Genomic DNA, 13707 nt, shown 5'->3' on the forward strand with positions numbered 1-13707 from the left:
CAAATGTGATCCACCTGGAGAAGGAACCGGCAAGCCACTCCAGTATCCCTGTCAAGAAAACTCGATGGACAAAGACAACAGGCATCCAAATGTTACATGTTTCTTAAAATGATTCATGTACATGTGATGGCTCAATCTGAGATTTCTGTAATAACTGTACCATTTACATAATATATCAGGCACCCCCAAACTTCGGCCCTCCAGATGTTTTGGCCTACAACTCCCATGATCCCTAGCTAACAGGACCAGTGGTCAGGGATGATGGGAATTGTAGTCCAAAACATCTGGAGGGCTGAAGTTTGGGGGTGCCCGCTTTATATCATACCAGGATGAAAGCACACATCAAAAATTGATAGTGTGCATACTTGGTTCTTGATTTGGATAGTTGTGTAGTTGTGAACTAGCGCAATATCTAAGATGATCTTTTTTAAAAAATAGAATGTTCAAAAATTTATAAGCTACACTAACTCAAAACTATTTAAATTCTATCTGCAGAACAATGGAAATGAGAGAAATGGCTAACCAATCTACTCCAACAGAGTTCCTTCTCATGGGGTTTTCTGAAGCCCGTGATTTGCAGATTTTGCATTCTGCAATATTTCTCTTCATTTACTTAACAGCCTTAGTAGGAAATTCTCTCATCATCACAGCTGTGGCCCTAGACCACCACCTTCACAGCCCAATGTACTTCTTTTTGATTAACCTGTCATTGTTTGATGTCTGCTCCATCTCCACTACTGTGCCCAAATCCATTGCCATTTCATTGACAAACAACAACATGATTTCTTTTGCCGGATGTGTCACACAGGTCTTCTTAGTGGTGACATTTGTTGGTGGTGAGCTTGCTTTGCTCACTGTTATGGCTTATGACCGTTTTGTAGCCATCTGTCGTCCACTACAATATACCTTCATCATGAATTGGAATGCCTGCATGCAAATGGTAGCTGCTTCCTGGATAAGCAACCTGATTCATGCAGTATTGGAAACCAGTTTTACATTCGTGCTAAATTTTTGTGGGACCAATATCATTGGACAATATTTTTGTGACATTCCTCAATTGCAAAAGATTTCTTGCAGTGATACAAACATGAATCAAGTTCTGATTTTTGTCATTGGGTTTTTTATTGACTCTTTTTGTTTTGCATTTATCTTTGCGTCTTATGGCTACATATTTTCTGCTGTGCTGAGGATCCCATCAGTCCAAGGCAGATATAAAGCTTTTTCTACCTGCACTCCTCACCTGACTGTCTTTTCTTTATTCATCATCACAGCTGTGTTTTCATACATGAGACCAAAAGCACTTTCTTCCCCCACCGTGGACTTGGTTTCTGCTGTATTATATACAGTTTTACCACCGGTTCTTAATCCCATTATTTATAGCCTCAGGAACAAGGACATCCAACTGGCAGTCTGGAAAATACCCAGAAAACTGAAACATCTCATTACATGATTCATCACTTCCAGATTTTTGGAAAACATAGAAACACTTAATGTATATCTGAGGTTGAACTTAGGAAATTTCTTTTTTCACCTTTGAAATAGAGGATTTCATAATATTAACTATTTATCATATTAAAAGGCTCCTTGCCATTTTCACAGATTTAGTGACAGAGAATATGTTGATCTTGCTATTTCTTCAGTTATGGGCCATAATTGCTGCTGCTACACTGTTGCAGAGAACTATCTTGATTGTATCTTATGTAGACATTTCTGAAAGAATTGTTTTTGTTCTGTTACTTACAAATCTGACTCTTAAAATTGAAGGCCTTGTATTTGCTTTAAGATATGTTAGTCTAGTTTCTCGTTAGACATAGTGAATGTATGGCAGAGGGTGCTGTATATTAACAATACAAACAATAAATAGTTGTTGGGTGAAACCTGTTCCCCTTACAAAGCTGCAATATCCAGAATTCTTGGGGAGGAGGTTGAATGTTAAAGCACTTTGGGAATGCCAAGGTGGGAGTGGAAGGAACAGAAGGATCTGTGATTCTCCATCTGCTATATATGCATGTGGGGGTGTGGGGAATGACCACTCCCCACATCAAATGGGGGACGGCTTTTGCATGGTCGTGTGCAGTTCCCTAGATCCCTGTGCGGCTCCTGGTAGTTAAGGACTGGCTTCATCCTCCCTAGGCAGGATACCTATGGTCTCCACCTACCTGCAGTACCTTGGTTAATGAACTTAATCCATTCCAGAAGTCCGTTCTTAAACCCAGAAATAAACAGTAAATTGCAAGAACTCGGGCCAGGAGGAAGATGAATTTCAAGTAAGGTATGGTAGGCAACTTTATCATTATTACCTTGGTGTGCTGTGAAAACAGCCTTCACTCCCCAATGTACATGTTTATTGCCAACTTATCCATTTTGGAGGCTCTCTACACCACCACAGTTATCCCCAAAATGCTAGTCAACTTCATGAGTCAGAGAAAATCCATCTCCTTCCATAGTTGTATCTTGCAAGCCTACATTTTCTTCTCAGCAGGTTCCAGTGAGTTCTTCCTTTTGGCTGTCATGTCGTTTGACCGCTATTTGCCATTTGTAACCCACTGAGATATGCAGCCATCATGACCATGCGCCTTTGCCTCCAGCTTATTGCTGCTTCCTGGATGTAGGTCTTCTTTGCAGTCCTACCACCTACAATCCTGGTAGGCCAGCTGCCATTTTGTGGACCCAATGTTATTAAACATTTCTTTTGTGATGTTGACCCCTTACTCAAGCTGGCCTGCTTTGATGTAAGGAAAATTGAAATGATTAATTTTGTAAGTGCAGCCTTGCTCCTTCTGGGTTCATTACTGGTGACAAGTGTGTCCTATATCTTCATCATTGGAATAGTGCTGAGGATCCCTGCAGCCAAAGGACGACAGAAAGCATTCTCTACGTGTGCCTCTCACCTAATTGTGGTGACACTCTACTATGGGAGTTGCATTTTCATGTATGTACAGCCACAAAAAAATGACTCTTTGGACCTGAACAAGGTAGTCAGCATACTGAACACAGTCATAACTCCATTGCTGAACCCTTTCATTTATAGTCTGAGAAACAGGAAAGTCAAGGAGGCCCTGAAACATCTTGCCAGGAGAAAGACTTCCCCCTTTAATTAAGCTCAGATTTCTGAATCAGGAAAAGGGGCCTATGCACTGTGTAGTATTGAATAATGGAAGTTGATAAAGGTGGGGAGGTTGGTGGGAAGGTGTACACACATCAAGACTGGAACAATGGTTCAGCTGAATATTCTAGATGTGAGATCATTTTCCTGGGGAACATGTAATCTTTGTTACTGTCCCAAATCTCTAACACAAGTGGCGTGGTGGAGCTTCTGGCTTTCAGTGAGGCGATATTCATTTAAAAATTTACTCAGTGATGAATCTCACAGGACAGTCTTTGCATAGCTGTCTTACAGCCTCAGCTACCTCAGAGAGTTGGTTTGAAAACAGTAACACTATAATCCACTTTTTTGACTTTTTGGGTTCCTGTGAAAAGTGGTGTATAGTTGTTCTTAGTAATTGTGATTGTGTGGCGATGTCCCTTGCTCCAAAGGAAAATAAGACACTGCGAAAAGGCCACAACTTTATTGGTTTTGGTTGTTGGGCGGTATTGGCTTAGGCATTGGAACCTAACAGGCTATATCCACCAGGGCCTCGCAGAGTTTGTCCATTCAAGGCTAAAACCTTTCTGGCCACTGCCAGATCCAAAAACTTCATTGATTTATCGATAGCAGTGGGGGTGTGAAAGTAGCACCAAAATGCGTCTCTCTAGCCGAGAAGACCAAAGGATTTTGCAAGGCGGCCCTGGGCCTTTACAGCTGGGAGGAGCTCGCCCCAGCACATCCATCTCATTGTAAACCGGGAAACGCTGATCCGTGGGGGTCGCCCCAAATTGGGACCCAGTCCCCAATCAAAGGTGCATTCCCAAGCCCAGTGCATTATACTGTGATCATCTATCCAGGTATTAACCGTATTATCTCCTGGGAACAAAGTAAAAGAACGTAAGTGATTTGCCAAAGTCAAATAATTAGTCACATTGTGCGGCAGATGTAACCTTTTTAAGTTTCGTACTTTCAACGACCCAATTCATTTACTCTCTCCGATGAGAGGCTCATGTGTACTGCAGTTGTAGCTGCCCTAATTCGGAAGGAATGTACAGTAAATCTGGAGAGAGAAAGCCCACATGACGCGATGGCCCTGCGGCTGACACGCGTAAACTGATGATGGGCTAGGCAAGAGCCAACCTGGAGAATCAGGAATGGCACAGGAGTGGGAGGCCTCGAATGAAGGAATCGCCTGGTTTCCTTCACAGGGCAATGGCTGCTAAGCCCTGAGGCTAGTAAGCGCGTGAAGGCACCCTACCCTCCCCGATCCGTTTTAATTGACGAATATGAAGCACTAATTATGTATCAGATAGTGTTAGGTCAGAACACAAAGCGCCCTTAGCGGACTTGATGAAGGGGGGGGGGGCTCCGCAAACCCATCCTGATAGATAAGGAAGGGGCCAGGGGTGGGTGGCCTTAACTGAAGGAATCGCCTGGTGTCCGTCACTGATTCTGATTCAATTCATAGGCTAAGAGAGGAATAGCAGCTGGGCAAGAAAGTAATAAGAGGATAGAAGCCCAGCTGATGTACACCCACAGGAGCAGGCTCTATCGTCAAATGTAAATCCCTAACCCATTATGTTCAGGGTAAGAAAGTATGTGCAATGTGAAGGGCAAGGTCGACACCTGCTCTAGGAAGTCATTGCAGCCATCAACACTTTGTTGCTCGGGATATCAAATGATAGTATTTGATTATGTATTTATTTATTTATCTTATAACTGAAACAACCAGCAGATGTGTGGTTCAGTAATGCATATACAGTACTGCCACTATTTGCACAGGTTAAAGCAGACTTGCTTCCATTCTAACCATCAACTGGGTGCAATAAGAAGAATGCATATAACAGCCTACGATGCTAACCTAAGCAGAGATCTCATACTGATAAACGGAAGAGGTAAAAGGAGTAAATGCCAGACTTTTATTTTATTTTATTTTATTCATTTTTGTATTTTTCTATGTATTTGTTTATGTATTTATTTATTTATTTATCTCATAATTGGAACAATCAGCACATGTGCGGTTTAGTAAAGCATATACAGTACTGTCACCATTTGCACAAGTTGAAGCAGACTTGCTTTCCCACATGGAAATTGAACCTGCAACCTTGGGGTTATCAGCACTAATATCCTATCAACCCAGAAATAATACCCCAAAGTTCCCGGGTTGGTCATCTATGGAACCCGCCACTTAGGCGTTATTAACACTAGGATGAGACCTTGGTGGTCGCCTATTCCCAACCCTTGTAATGAATAATATGCACCTATCCCATGTGGGGATAGGGCCTGCAAAAATAAAAATAAAAACTTGGCTCTGTCAGCACTACTATCCTGCCAATCCAGAAACGGTACCTCAGAGTATGTAATGCAAGAATATGCAGCTCTCCATATGGGGATTAAACCAGTAACCTTGGGGTTATCAGCACTGATTATCCCCTAAACCCAGGAATAGTATCACAGAGTGTTCCTTGGTGATCATCTAGTAATGCAACCACCTGTAATGCAAGGATATGCAGCCTTCCCATATGGGGATAGAATCTGGAACCTTGGCATTATTAAACTGTAGAGTTGGAAGGGATCCTGAAAGTCATCTAGTACAACCCCCTGCAGCACACTTGGTCTCTGCAACTGTGCTAGCCGCTTTAATTCTGCACCACTTCTGATCTTACAAGTTTCATGAAGAAGATTCCCAATCCCACCTAGAAGTGTCAGGGACCCACTGCATGCAAAGCAGATTATCGTGCACTGTGGTACAGCTCTAAGATTTGGTTAAGTAATTAGGCCAAAGGTCATTTAGCAATCTCGACGATTCACCGGAGATTGGAATAATATAATTATTAATTATTATTAATTGGTTTCCCATTTATTTATTTCTATATTAAGTATTTTATTATTCATGTATTAAAATTCTTACTACTCCTAATTATTATCAAGGAAACTACTGTTTATGCAAGGTAAGCATAAACCAGGGATTCCTAAACTAAGGTCCAGGTCGCCAGATGCGGCCCAATCGCCTTCTAAATCCGGCCCGTGGACGGTCCGAGAATCAGCATGTTTTTATATGAGTAGAATGTGTCCTTTAATTTAAATGCAACTCTGGATTATTTGTGGGGCATAGGAATTCTTCATATATATAGTCCGGCCCCCCACCAGGTCTGAGGGACAGTGGACCGGCCTCCTGCTGAAAAAGTTTGCTGACGCCTAGGCTAAACTAACAGCAATGAAATTAAAATGTTAAATGCAGTAATATAAATTTTAAAAATACTGTTTTCTCTAGGCCAACTCCCTGCAATGCAGGAATCTTTGCCCAACGTGGGGCTCGAACCCACAACACTGAGATTAATAGCCTCATGCTCTACCAACTGAGCAGGATTACTGGCCGATGCCAATGCAGCTATGATTATTATCGAGTAAAAATTTTCTGTTTATACCAGGTAAGCATGAACTAACAATTAGAAAATTAAAATGTTAGATGCAGTAATATAACATATGGAAAATACAGAGGACACCAATGCAGCTATGATTTTCATCGAGTAAAATTTACCATTAATGCAAGGCAAGCATAAATTAAGAGCTACAAAATTAAAATGTTAATTGCTGTAATATAAAATTTAAAAATACGAAGGATGCCAATGCAGCTATGAGGGTAAAATAATCAAGCAAAAGTAACACCAGTGAAACAATGTAGCAACATACTGCTCAAGGCAACAACAATATAACCCTCGTAGAGGTTCAACTAAATGAGACCATAAATTAATTAAGGGGAATATAGGCTGTGCTTTGTTGACCCTATAAGCTTCTGTGTCAGGTGAGCACGTATTCCCCCCCGTTACACACTTACTTAATTCCAACAATAAATCCAATTGCTGTGGGGATCTGAGCGGGCTGAGAGCAGGGCGAAAGAGACCGAGCTCCCGTCTCTGGCTCGTTTAGAAGAGGGGTAGCCCCACCTCCCAGCCAACCCTACTGGTTGGCCCGGGTATGACGGAGGCGGGAACTCCCATCTCGCAAGGGGGCTGAGCGCTCAGCCCCCATCGCGAGAGTTCGCTCAGGCCACGCCCACAACCCCACCTCCGTGAGATGCGGAAGTGGCTTAATGATGAGGCTGAGAATGACATGAAAACTCTATTGTGTGAGTCTCAGATGAAGAAAATGAAACCTCAAGATAAAATGTTTTACTTGCTTAATGACAATTATGCAGCTGCATTTCTGAGAGACATCAATTTCAAGATTTAAATTTGATTTTATTAGATTTTATTTTATTTATATTTATTTATTTATTTGATTAGATTAGATTTTAATTGGTGTGCTCCCAATATTTACTTAGTCCTAATCCATATTTACTAGTCCATATTTACTAGTCCTAGTCCAACACTCTAAGCGCTACACTGTACTGGTTCAGAATAGTCAGAATAATTTATTTATGTTAATCAGATTCAGTACTTAATTGGAGTTGCAGCTTGACATCTTGGACAATAAAAAAGATATAACAACCATGTAGGTTTTGAAATCAGTTTCCCATTCATCAACACTTCACTCTTAAGCATCCCTTACATAAGACTGAAGTTAAGGGTCAGGGGTTTAAAGATAGAGGGGAAATAATGGTAGGAAATATAGACAATTGCATCACTTGTTTTGTAAATCAGGATTTGCAAATCCTCATGGCGATGTTCTCCAAGGAGGGACTCTCTGAAACACTCCAGAAAGCAGGGAGGCTCAATTAATCCCTCTTTGTCACAAACTATAAATCATCTACTAAAGATCGCACTTCAACATTTTGACACTTTCGTCTTCCAGACAAAGAGAGAGGTGAGTAGAATCCTATTAGCTCATCCTCAGTGCAGACTAGAGCACATATTTCAGTTCTGAAAAGACTGAAAAAAGGTTTAATACAGCGTTGGGATTAATGAAGACATGGTTATTCTATGAAAAAATAGGTAGTATTTATAGGTAAGAGATAATAAAGTGGTGTTTCAAAATTCTGAGATTCTCATCAAAAATTCTGAGCTCTCACCAAAGCCAAATGATTTTTCATTGATGCTAGGTGGTGTGTGATTTGCTTTTTAAAAATAGTGAGAGCTGGAATTGTTAAATTAAGTTACTGTCCCAATCATGAAAATTTAGCTGATGGATTTACAAAACCGCATGGGTTTCAGCATCATGAAGAATTTTGTGAAGAAATGGGTCTTAAATAACTTTGTAGGACTGTTTATTTTTTGCCAGCGAGAGGGGGTGTTAGGGCTTTAAACCTGAGACGCTGGCAAATTAGCAAGGTCATGTGATTTAAGTTGTTAAGTTGTTAAGATGCTCAGTATATATAGAGCGTTTGTTTTGTTTGCCTGTGCGGTGTGGAGCAGTCATGTCTGAATGCTCTGGAGGTGTTTCAGTTATGCAATCAATCTGTCTGTAGAAAGTTGGGCTTCGGTGGGTCGTTTCTGCTGCCAAGCTACAAGGTTTTTACCACAACAAGAATACAGATGCTGTGCTTAATGCTCTGCAAAGAGAACTGTTTCTGGTCTGCGCAGCGCAAGCGTTTTACTGGACCAGAGCAGAAAACCTCTTATGCTGTTTGTGGGTGCTTATTGGTAACATAAATAACCTGTGATGGGAGGGAGAGAAGGGGCTGAAATTATTCAACACGCTTCTCAGAAAACTATCATATGTGAAATTTCTGCTCACTTAATGTCGAATAAAATTGCTGTATTGGTAGTTCACATCAAAAGATCATGGAAGCAATTGGCAAAGTAGTGAGGACTTGACAGATCCATGGATCTAGGAATAAAGATGAAACCCATAGCAGTATTGTTTCTCAAACCAGCTACACTTCAGCTAGAGTCCTTCAGCCTTTCCTAATTCACCCCCAACCAAGGTGTTAATACCTAACACACCCATATCCTATTTCATAGCATAAAATTTTGCTTTGGATCCTTCCCAAGTTTCTTTTACCAAAACTATTGCTCCAGTTTATAATCATAGACCTGTTTCAGATGGTGTGCTCCCAATATTTACTTATTGTCATTATATTCCACCTTTCCTCCACGGAGCTGAAGGGCATCCTTCCCAAGTCTAACCTCCAGATAGCTCTGTAAGATAGCTTAGCCTGAGTAAATTAGTGAAAAGTCACCCAATTATCTTAATGGCTGAGCAGAGATTTGAACCTGGGTTCCCTAGTCCTAGTCCAACACTCTAAGTGCTACACTGTACTGGCTCAGAATAGTCAGAATAATTTATAAATTTAAATAATCTTTATTCAAGTTTTTAAAAGACACATACATAACAAAGGAAGATAAAAAAAACCACAAAAATAATAAGAATATTCAAATTATATACATACACGAAAATAATAGGAATATTCAAATTATATACATACACAAACAATATTATCACAAATAAAGAAAAAGAAGAAGGAAAAAAAGAAAAAGAAAAAATACATATATAAAAAAAGACACTTCCCATTATTTACAACACGCGTTTCTTTGTTTCTTCTCTTCTTCCTGCTGATCCTCCTAATCTGGTCCAAAACCCATTTTCACTTTATATTTAGTTTAATTTCCTCTCTCCTTTTAGATTCTAATCTAAGCACTTCACTAAATTTGTCTCCATATTTTCTTTCTCCAAATATTCTTGAACATATATCCATTCTTTCATTATCTTTTGCCTCGGAACTTGTCTAATTATTGCCGTTAATTTTGCCAGTTTTAGATATTCAACTAGCTTCTCCTGCCATTCTTGTATCGTAGGTAGGCTAGCCCCTTTCCATTTTGATGCGAGCAATACCCTTGCCGCTGCACATCCATACAGCAGGATATTCGCTCTATCTTTTGGTACATCCGATGGGGTCATACTCAAGAGAAAGGTTTCAGGGGTCTTTTTGAATGTACATTTTAAGAGTTTTTTTAACTTTTCATATAGTTGGTTCCAAAATTCGGCCACTTTGGGGCATGTCCACCAGCAATGATAATAGCTCCCAGTTTTGTCCTGACATTTCCAGCATTTCCCCTCCCCTGTCTTATAATATTTCACGATCTTATCTGGGGTCATATGCCATCTATAGAACATTTTCAAGATATTCTCTTTAATTGATATACAGGCTGTAAATTTAGCGTCGAATTTCCATAATTTATCCCATTGATTTACCATAATTGGCCTGCCTATATCCGATGCCCATTTTATCATATTATTTTTCGTAAGTTCATCTTTTAGCTCCCAATCCAATAAGAATCTATAAACTTTCCCAAGTATTTTTTTCCCGTTATCTAAAATAATTTCTTGTAATTTGGACTTTTCTTTGGAGAACCCAATTTCCCTATGTATCTTGAAAATGCTCTGTATCTGGCAGTAGTGTAACCAACTAGCGCAATGTATTTTAATTTCTTCGTATGGTTTTAAATTGAGTTGGTCCTTGTTTTGTATCAATAGGTCTCGGTATGTAGGCCATCTTTCCTTTATTGGGTATCTGCTCATCGCTGTCATTTCGGTGGGTGATGCCCACCAAGGGCTGTATGGCTCCAATAACTGTTTAAATTTGAGCCAGATCTGGTATAGGGATTTCTTAATAACGTGATCTTTAAATTCTCTTTGATTTCCTTTCTTATCCAACAAGAGGTAGGCATGCCACCCTCTTGTGTGTCTGAATCCTTCTAGTTCTAACAGTTCTCGATTCTCTAAAGTCAGCCATTCTTTTATCCAGCACCATCCGGCTGCAGCGTAATAAAGTTTTAAATCAGGGACCCCCCACCCTCCTCTTTCTCTGACTTCTGTCAGTAATTTAAATTGTATCCTGGGTTTTTTATTTGCCCAGATAAATTTACTTAATATTCTTTTCCACTCATCAAATACTTCCGTTCTCCCTATTATGGGCAGCATCTGGAAGAGGAAAATAATTTTAGGGAGGATCACCATTTTGATCGCCGCAATCCTTCCAGATAGAGACAAGAATAATTTGTTCCATCTACCCAGATCCTCCTTTATTTCTTTCCATAATTTTGTATAGTTATTTTCAAATAAATTAATATTATTTGGTGTTACTTCTATACCTAAATACTTTAATTTGTTTACAATTTGCCATTCTGCCAATTCTTCCAAATCTTTAATTTCCTTTCCTCTTAAATTTTTAATCATAATTTTTGTTTTTTTTGCATTAACTTTAAATCCAGATACTCTCCCATACTTCTCCAGCTTCTGTTTTAGTTTGATTATTGACTCTTTTGGGTCCTCCAGCATAATTATAACATCATCCGCATAGGCCTTTATTTTTATTGTGTGCTGTTTAACTTTAATGCCCTTTACTCCCTCATCCTCTTTGATCTCGCTTAACAAGTATTCGATTGATAGTATAAATAATAGAGGCGAGAGTGGGCAACCTTGCCTTGTCCCCTTACCAATATCGAACTTTTCTAGTATGTTTCCGTTCACGATTAACTTTGCTGACTGGCTCTTATATATACCTTTTATGCCTTGTAGGAAATTGCCCTCAATACCCATCTTTTCCATAGCGCCTTTCATGAACTCCCATAAAACTCTCTGAAACACTACAGAAAGCAGGGAGGCTCAATTGATCCCTGTTTGTCACAAACTATAAATCATCTACTAAAGACCGCACTCCAACATTTTGACACTTTCGTCTTCCAGACAAAGACAGAGGTGAGTAGAATCCTATTAGCTCATCCTCAGTGCAGACTAGGGCACATATTTCAGTTCCAAAAAAAACTGGAAAAAGGTTGAATACGATATAATGTAATACTATGATGTATCATGCATTCTTATCTCTTCCCATGCGTTTAGAACATCATAGCACTTTACTATCGGACTTGATTATTGCACTTTATACTGGACTTTTAAGACTTTGAGCATGAGATTTTGTACACATTTATGAAACTCCTTGTCTAGGTGAAGGTTGCTGGTGCATATATTTTTAAATATTTGCACTTCATGGTGGTTTACCTTTTCATTGTTTTGCTAACATTACCATGTTGTCTGTTTGTTGCTATTTACATCTAATAGCAAGGTTGCCCTTATGATCTATGGATCTAGGATTTGATTCTGCTTTCTCATTCTTGATTCAACATGAAACCAAGATGTGTCTTTGCTGAGATGCTCCCCATGCTCCCTGCCAACTCTAAAATTCTATTAGTACTGTACTGGGAAGAATGAATGTCAGTTGAGTGTCTACTGCTGGCAACACTCATTACCTCATATTGAGAAACCCCAGATACAATTGCCTGCATATTCCCTCAACCAATCGACTTTCATTAACTCCTTTCTAATTTTAGCTGTTACAAACACCTCTGCTGGTGCTGCCAAAACACAATAACAGAGCTACTGTTCAAGAAATTGTTCGATGAAATATTAAAGAATTAAGATGACCAACCAGTCTACAGTGACAGAATTTCTTCTGATGGAGTTTTCTAGTGACCGAGAAGAAGAACTGTTTTACCTTGTGATATTTCTCTCCATTTATTTAATAGCCTTAGTGGGAAATTTCCTCATCATCATTGCTGTTGCTCTGAACCACAAATTGCACACTCCTATGTACTTCTTTCTGGTCAACCTATCATTATCAGACATTTGCTACATCTCAACCACAATCCCCAAATCCATAGTTGCTTCTTTGTCAGATGACAAAAGGATTTCCTTTGCTGGCTGTGTCGCACAGGTTTTCTTAGTTTTCACTTTTGCAGGTTCTGAGCTTGCCTTGCTCACGATCATGGCTTATGATCGCTATGTTGCAATCTGCCATCCTCTGCAGTATGAGCTAATGATGGACTGGCATGCCTGCATCCAAATGGCAGCTGCTTCCTGGATAAGCAACCTAATTCATCCGTCATTACAGACCATTATCACTTTCAGGCTACATTTCTGTGGGTCCAATATTATTGGGCAGTATTTCTGTGATATTCCTCAGCTGCTAAAGATTTCTTGTACTGACACAAACCTTAACCAAATTTTGATTTTTGCCTTTGGGATTATAGGAAATTCATTTTGTGGAGGGTTCATCTTTGTTTCCTATGGCTACATCTTCTCTGCTGTGCTGAGAATCCCATCTGTTCAAGGCAGATATAAAGCTTTCTCTACCTGCATTCCTCACCTGACTGTCTTTTCTTTATTTATGAGCACAGCTGTGTTTTCATACATGAGACCTAAAGAGCTTTCTTCTACAATGATGGATTTGCTCTCTGCTGTATTGTATAATGTTTTGCCACCACTACTGAATCCCATTATTTATAGCTTTCGGAACAAAGACATCCAAGAGGCCGTGTTGAAAATACCAAAAAGAATTAGAAATCTCCTAGCATGATTTCTTGCACGTTGTCTCATACACATCACAAGTCCTGTGCATTGCATAAAAATGCAAATGTCAGTTAAAATACCTTAAAATGCATTTTTTTCATGTAATTGTGTGTTGCAAATAGAAGTGTATTGGGCAGATTTGCATTTAAAATGTTTATATTAGGAACGTTTCACACAAAAAGCTTGATGAGTTTTCATTAGGACATTACACACACACACACACACTATGACGATGTGGAAACGTGAGGAACTGGATCGAATGCTAAGAAATGGAAAGAAAATGAAATTGACACATTCAACCTTGCTACTCCCAGCCTGCTAAATTGGGTTTC

At 39.6% G+C, this 13707-nt stretch overlaps 2 protein-coding genes and 1 pseudogene across 2 annotated transcripts; all 3 read left to right on the plus strand.

The window, feature by feature from the left end:
• The first annotated feature begins 499 nt into the window (after positions 1 to 499).
• Positions 500 to 1450, plus strand: LOC132592920 (olfactory receptor 14A16-like). The gene has a single exon (XM_060281156.2). It carries the CDS (start codon positions 500 to 502, stop codon positions 1448 to 1450), a length of 951 nt encoding a protein of 316 aa, XP_060137139.2.
• Positions 1451 to 2274: 824 nt separating this feature from the next.
• Positions 2275 to 3101, plus strand: LOC148683882 (olfactory receptor 6E1-like; annotated as a pseudogene).
• Positions 3102 to 12446: 9345 nt separating this feature from the next.
• LOC132592922 (olfactory receptor 14A16-like) lies at positions 12447 to 13382 on the plus strand. Its single transcript, XM_060281157.2, has one exon. The coding sequence runs from the start codon at positions 12447 to 12449 to the stop codon at positions 13380 to 13382; it is 936 nt and encodes a 311-aa protein (XP_060137140.2).
• Positions 13383 to 13707: the final 325 nt, after the last annotated feature.

The sequence above is a fragment of the Zootoca vivipara genome, chromosome 12 (assembly GCF_965207765.1).
Source record: "Zootoca vivipara chromosome 12, rZooViv2.hap1.1, whole genome shotgun sequence".
NCBI lineage: Eukaryota > Metazoa > Chordata > Lepidosauria > Squamata > Lacertidae > Zootoca > Zootoca vivipara.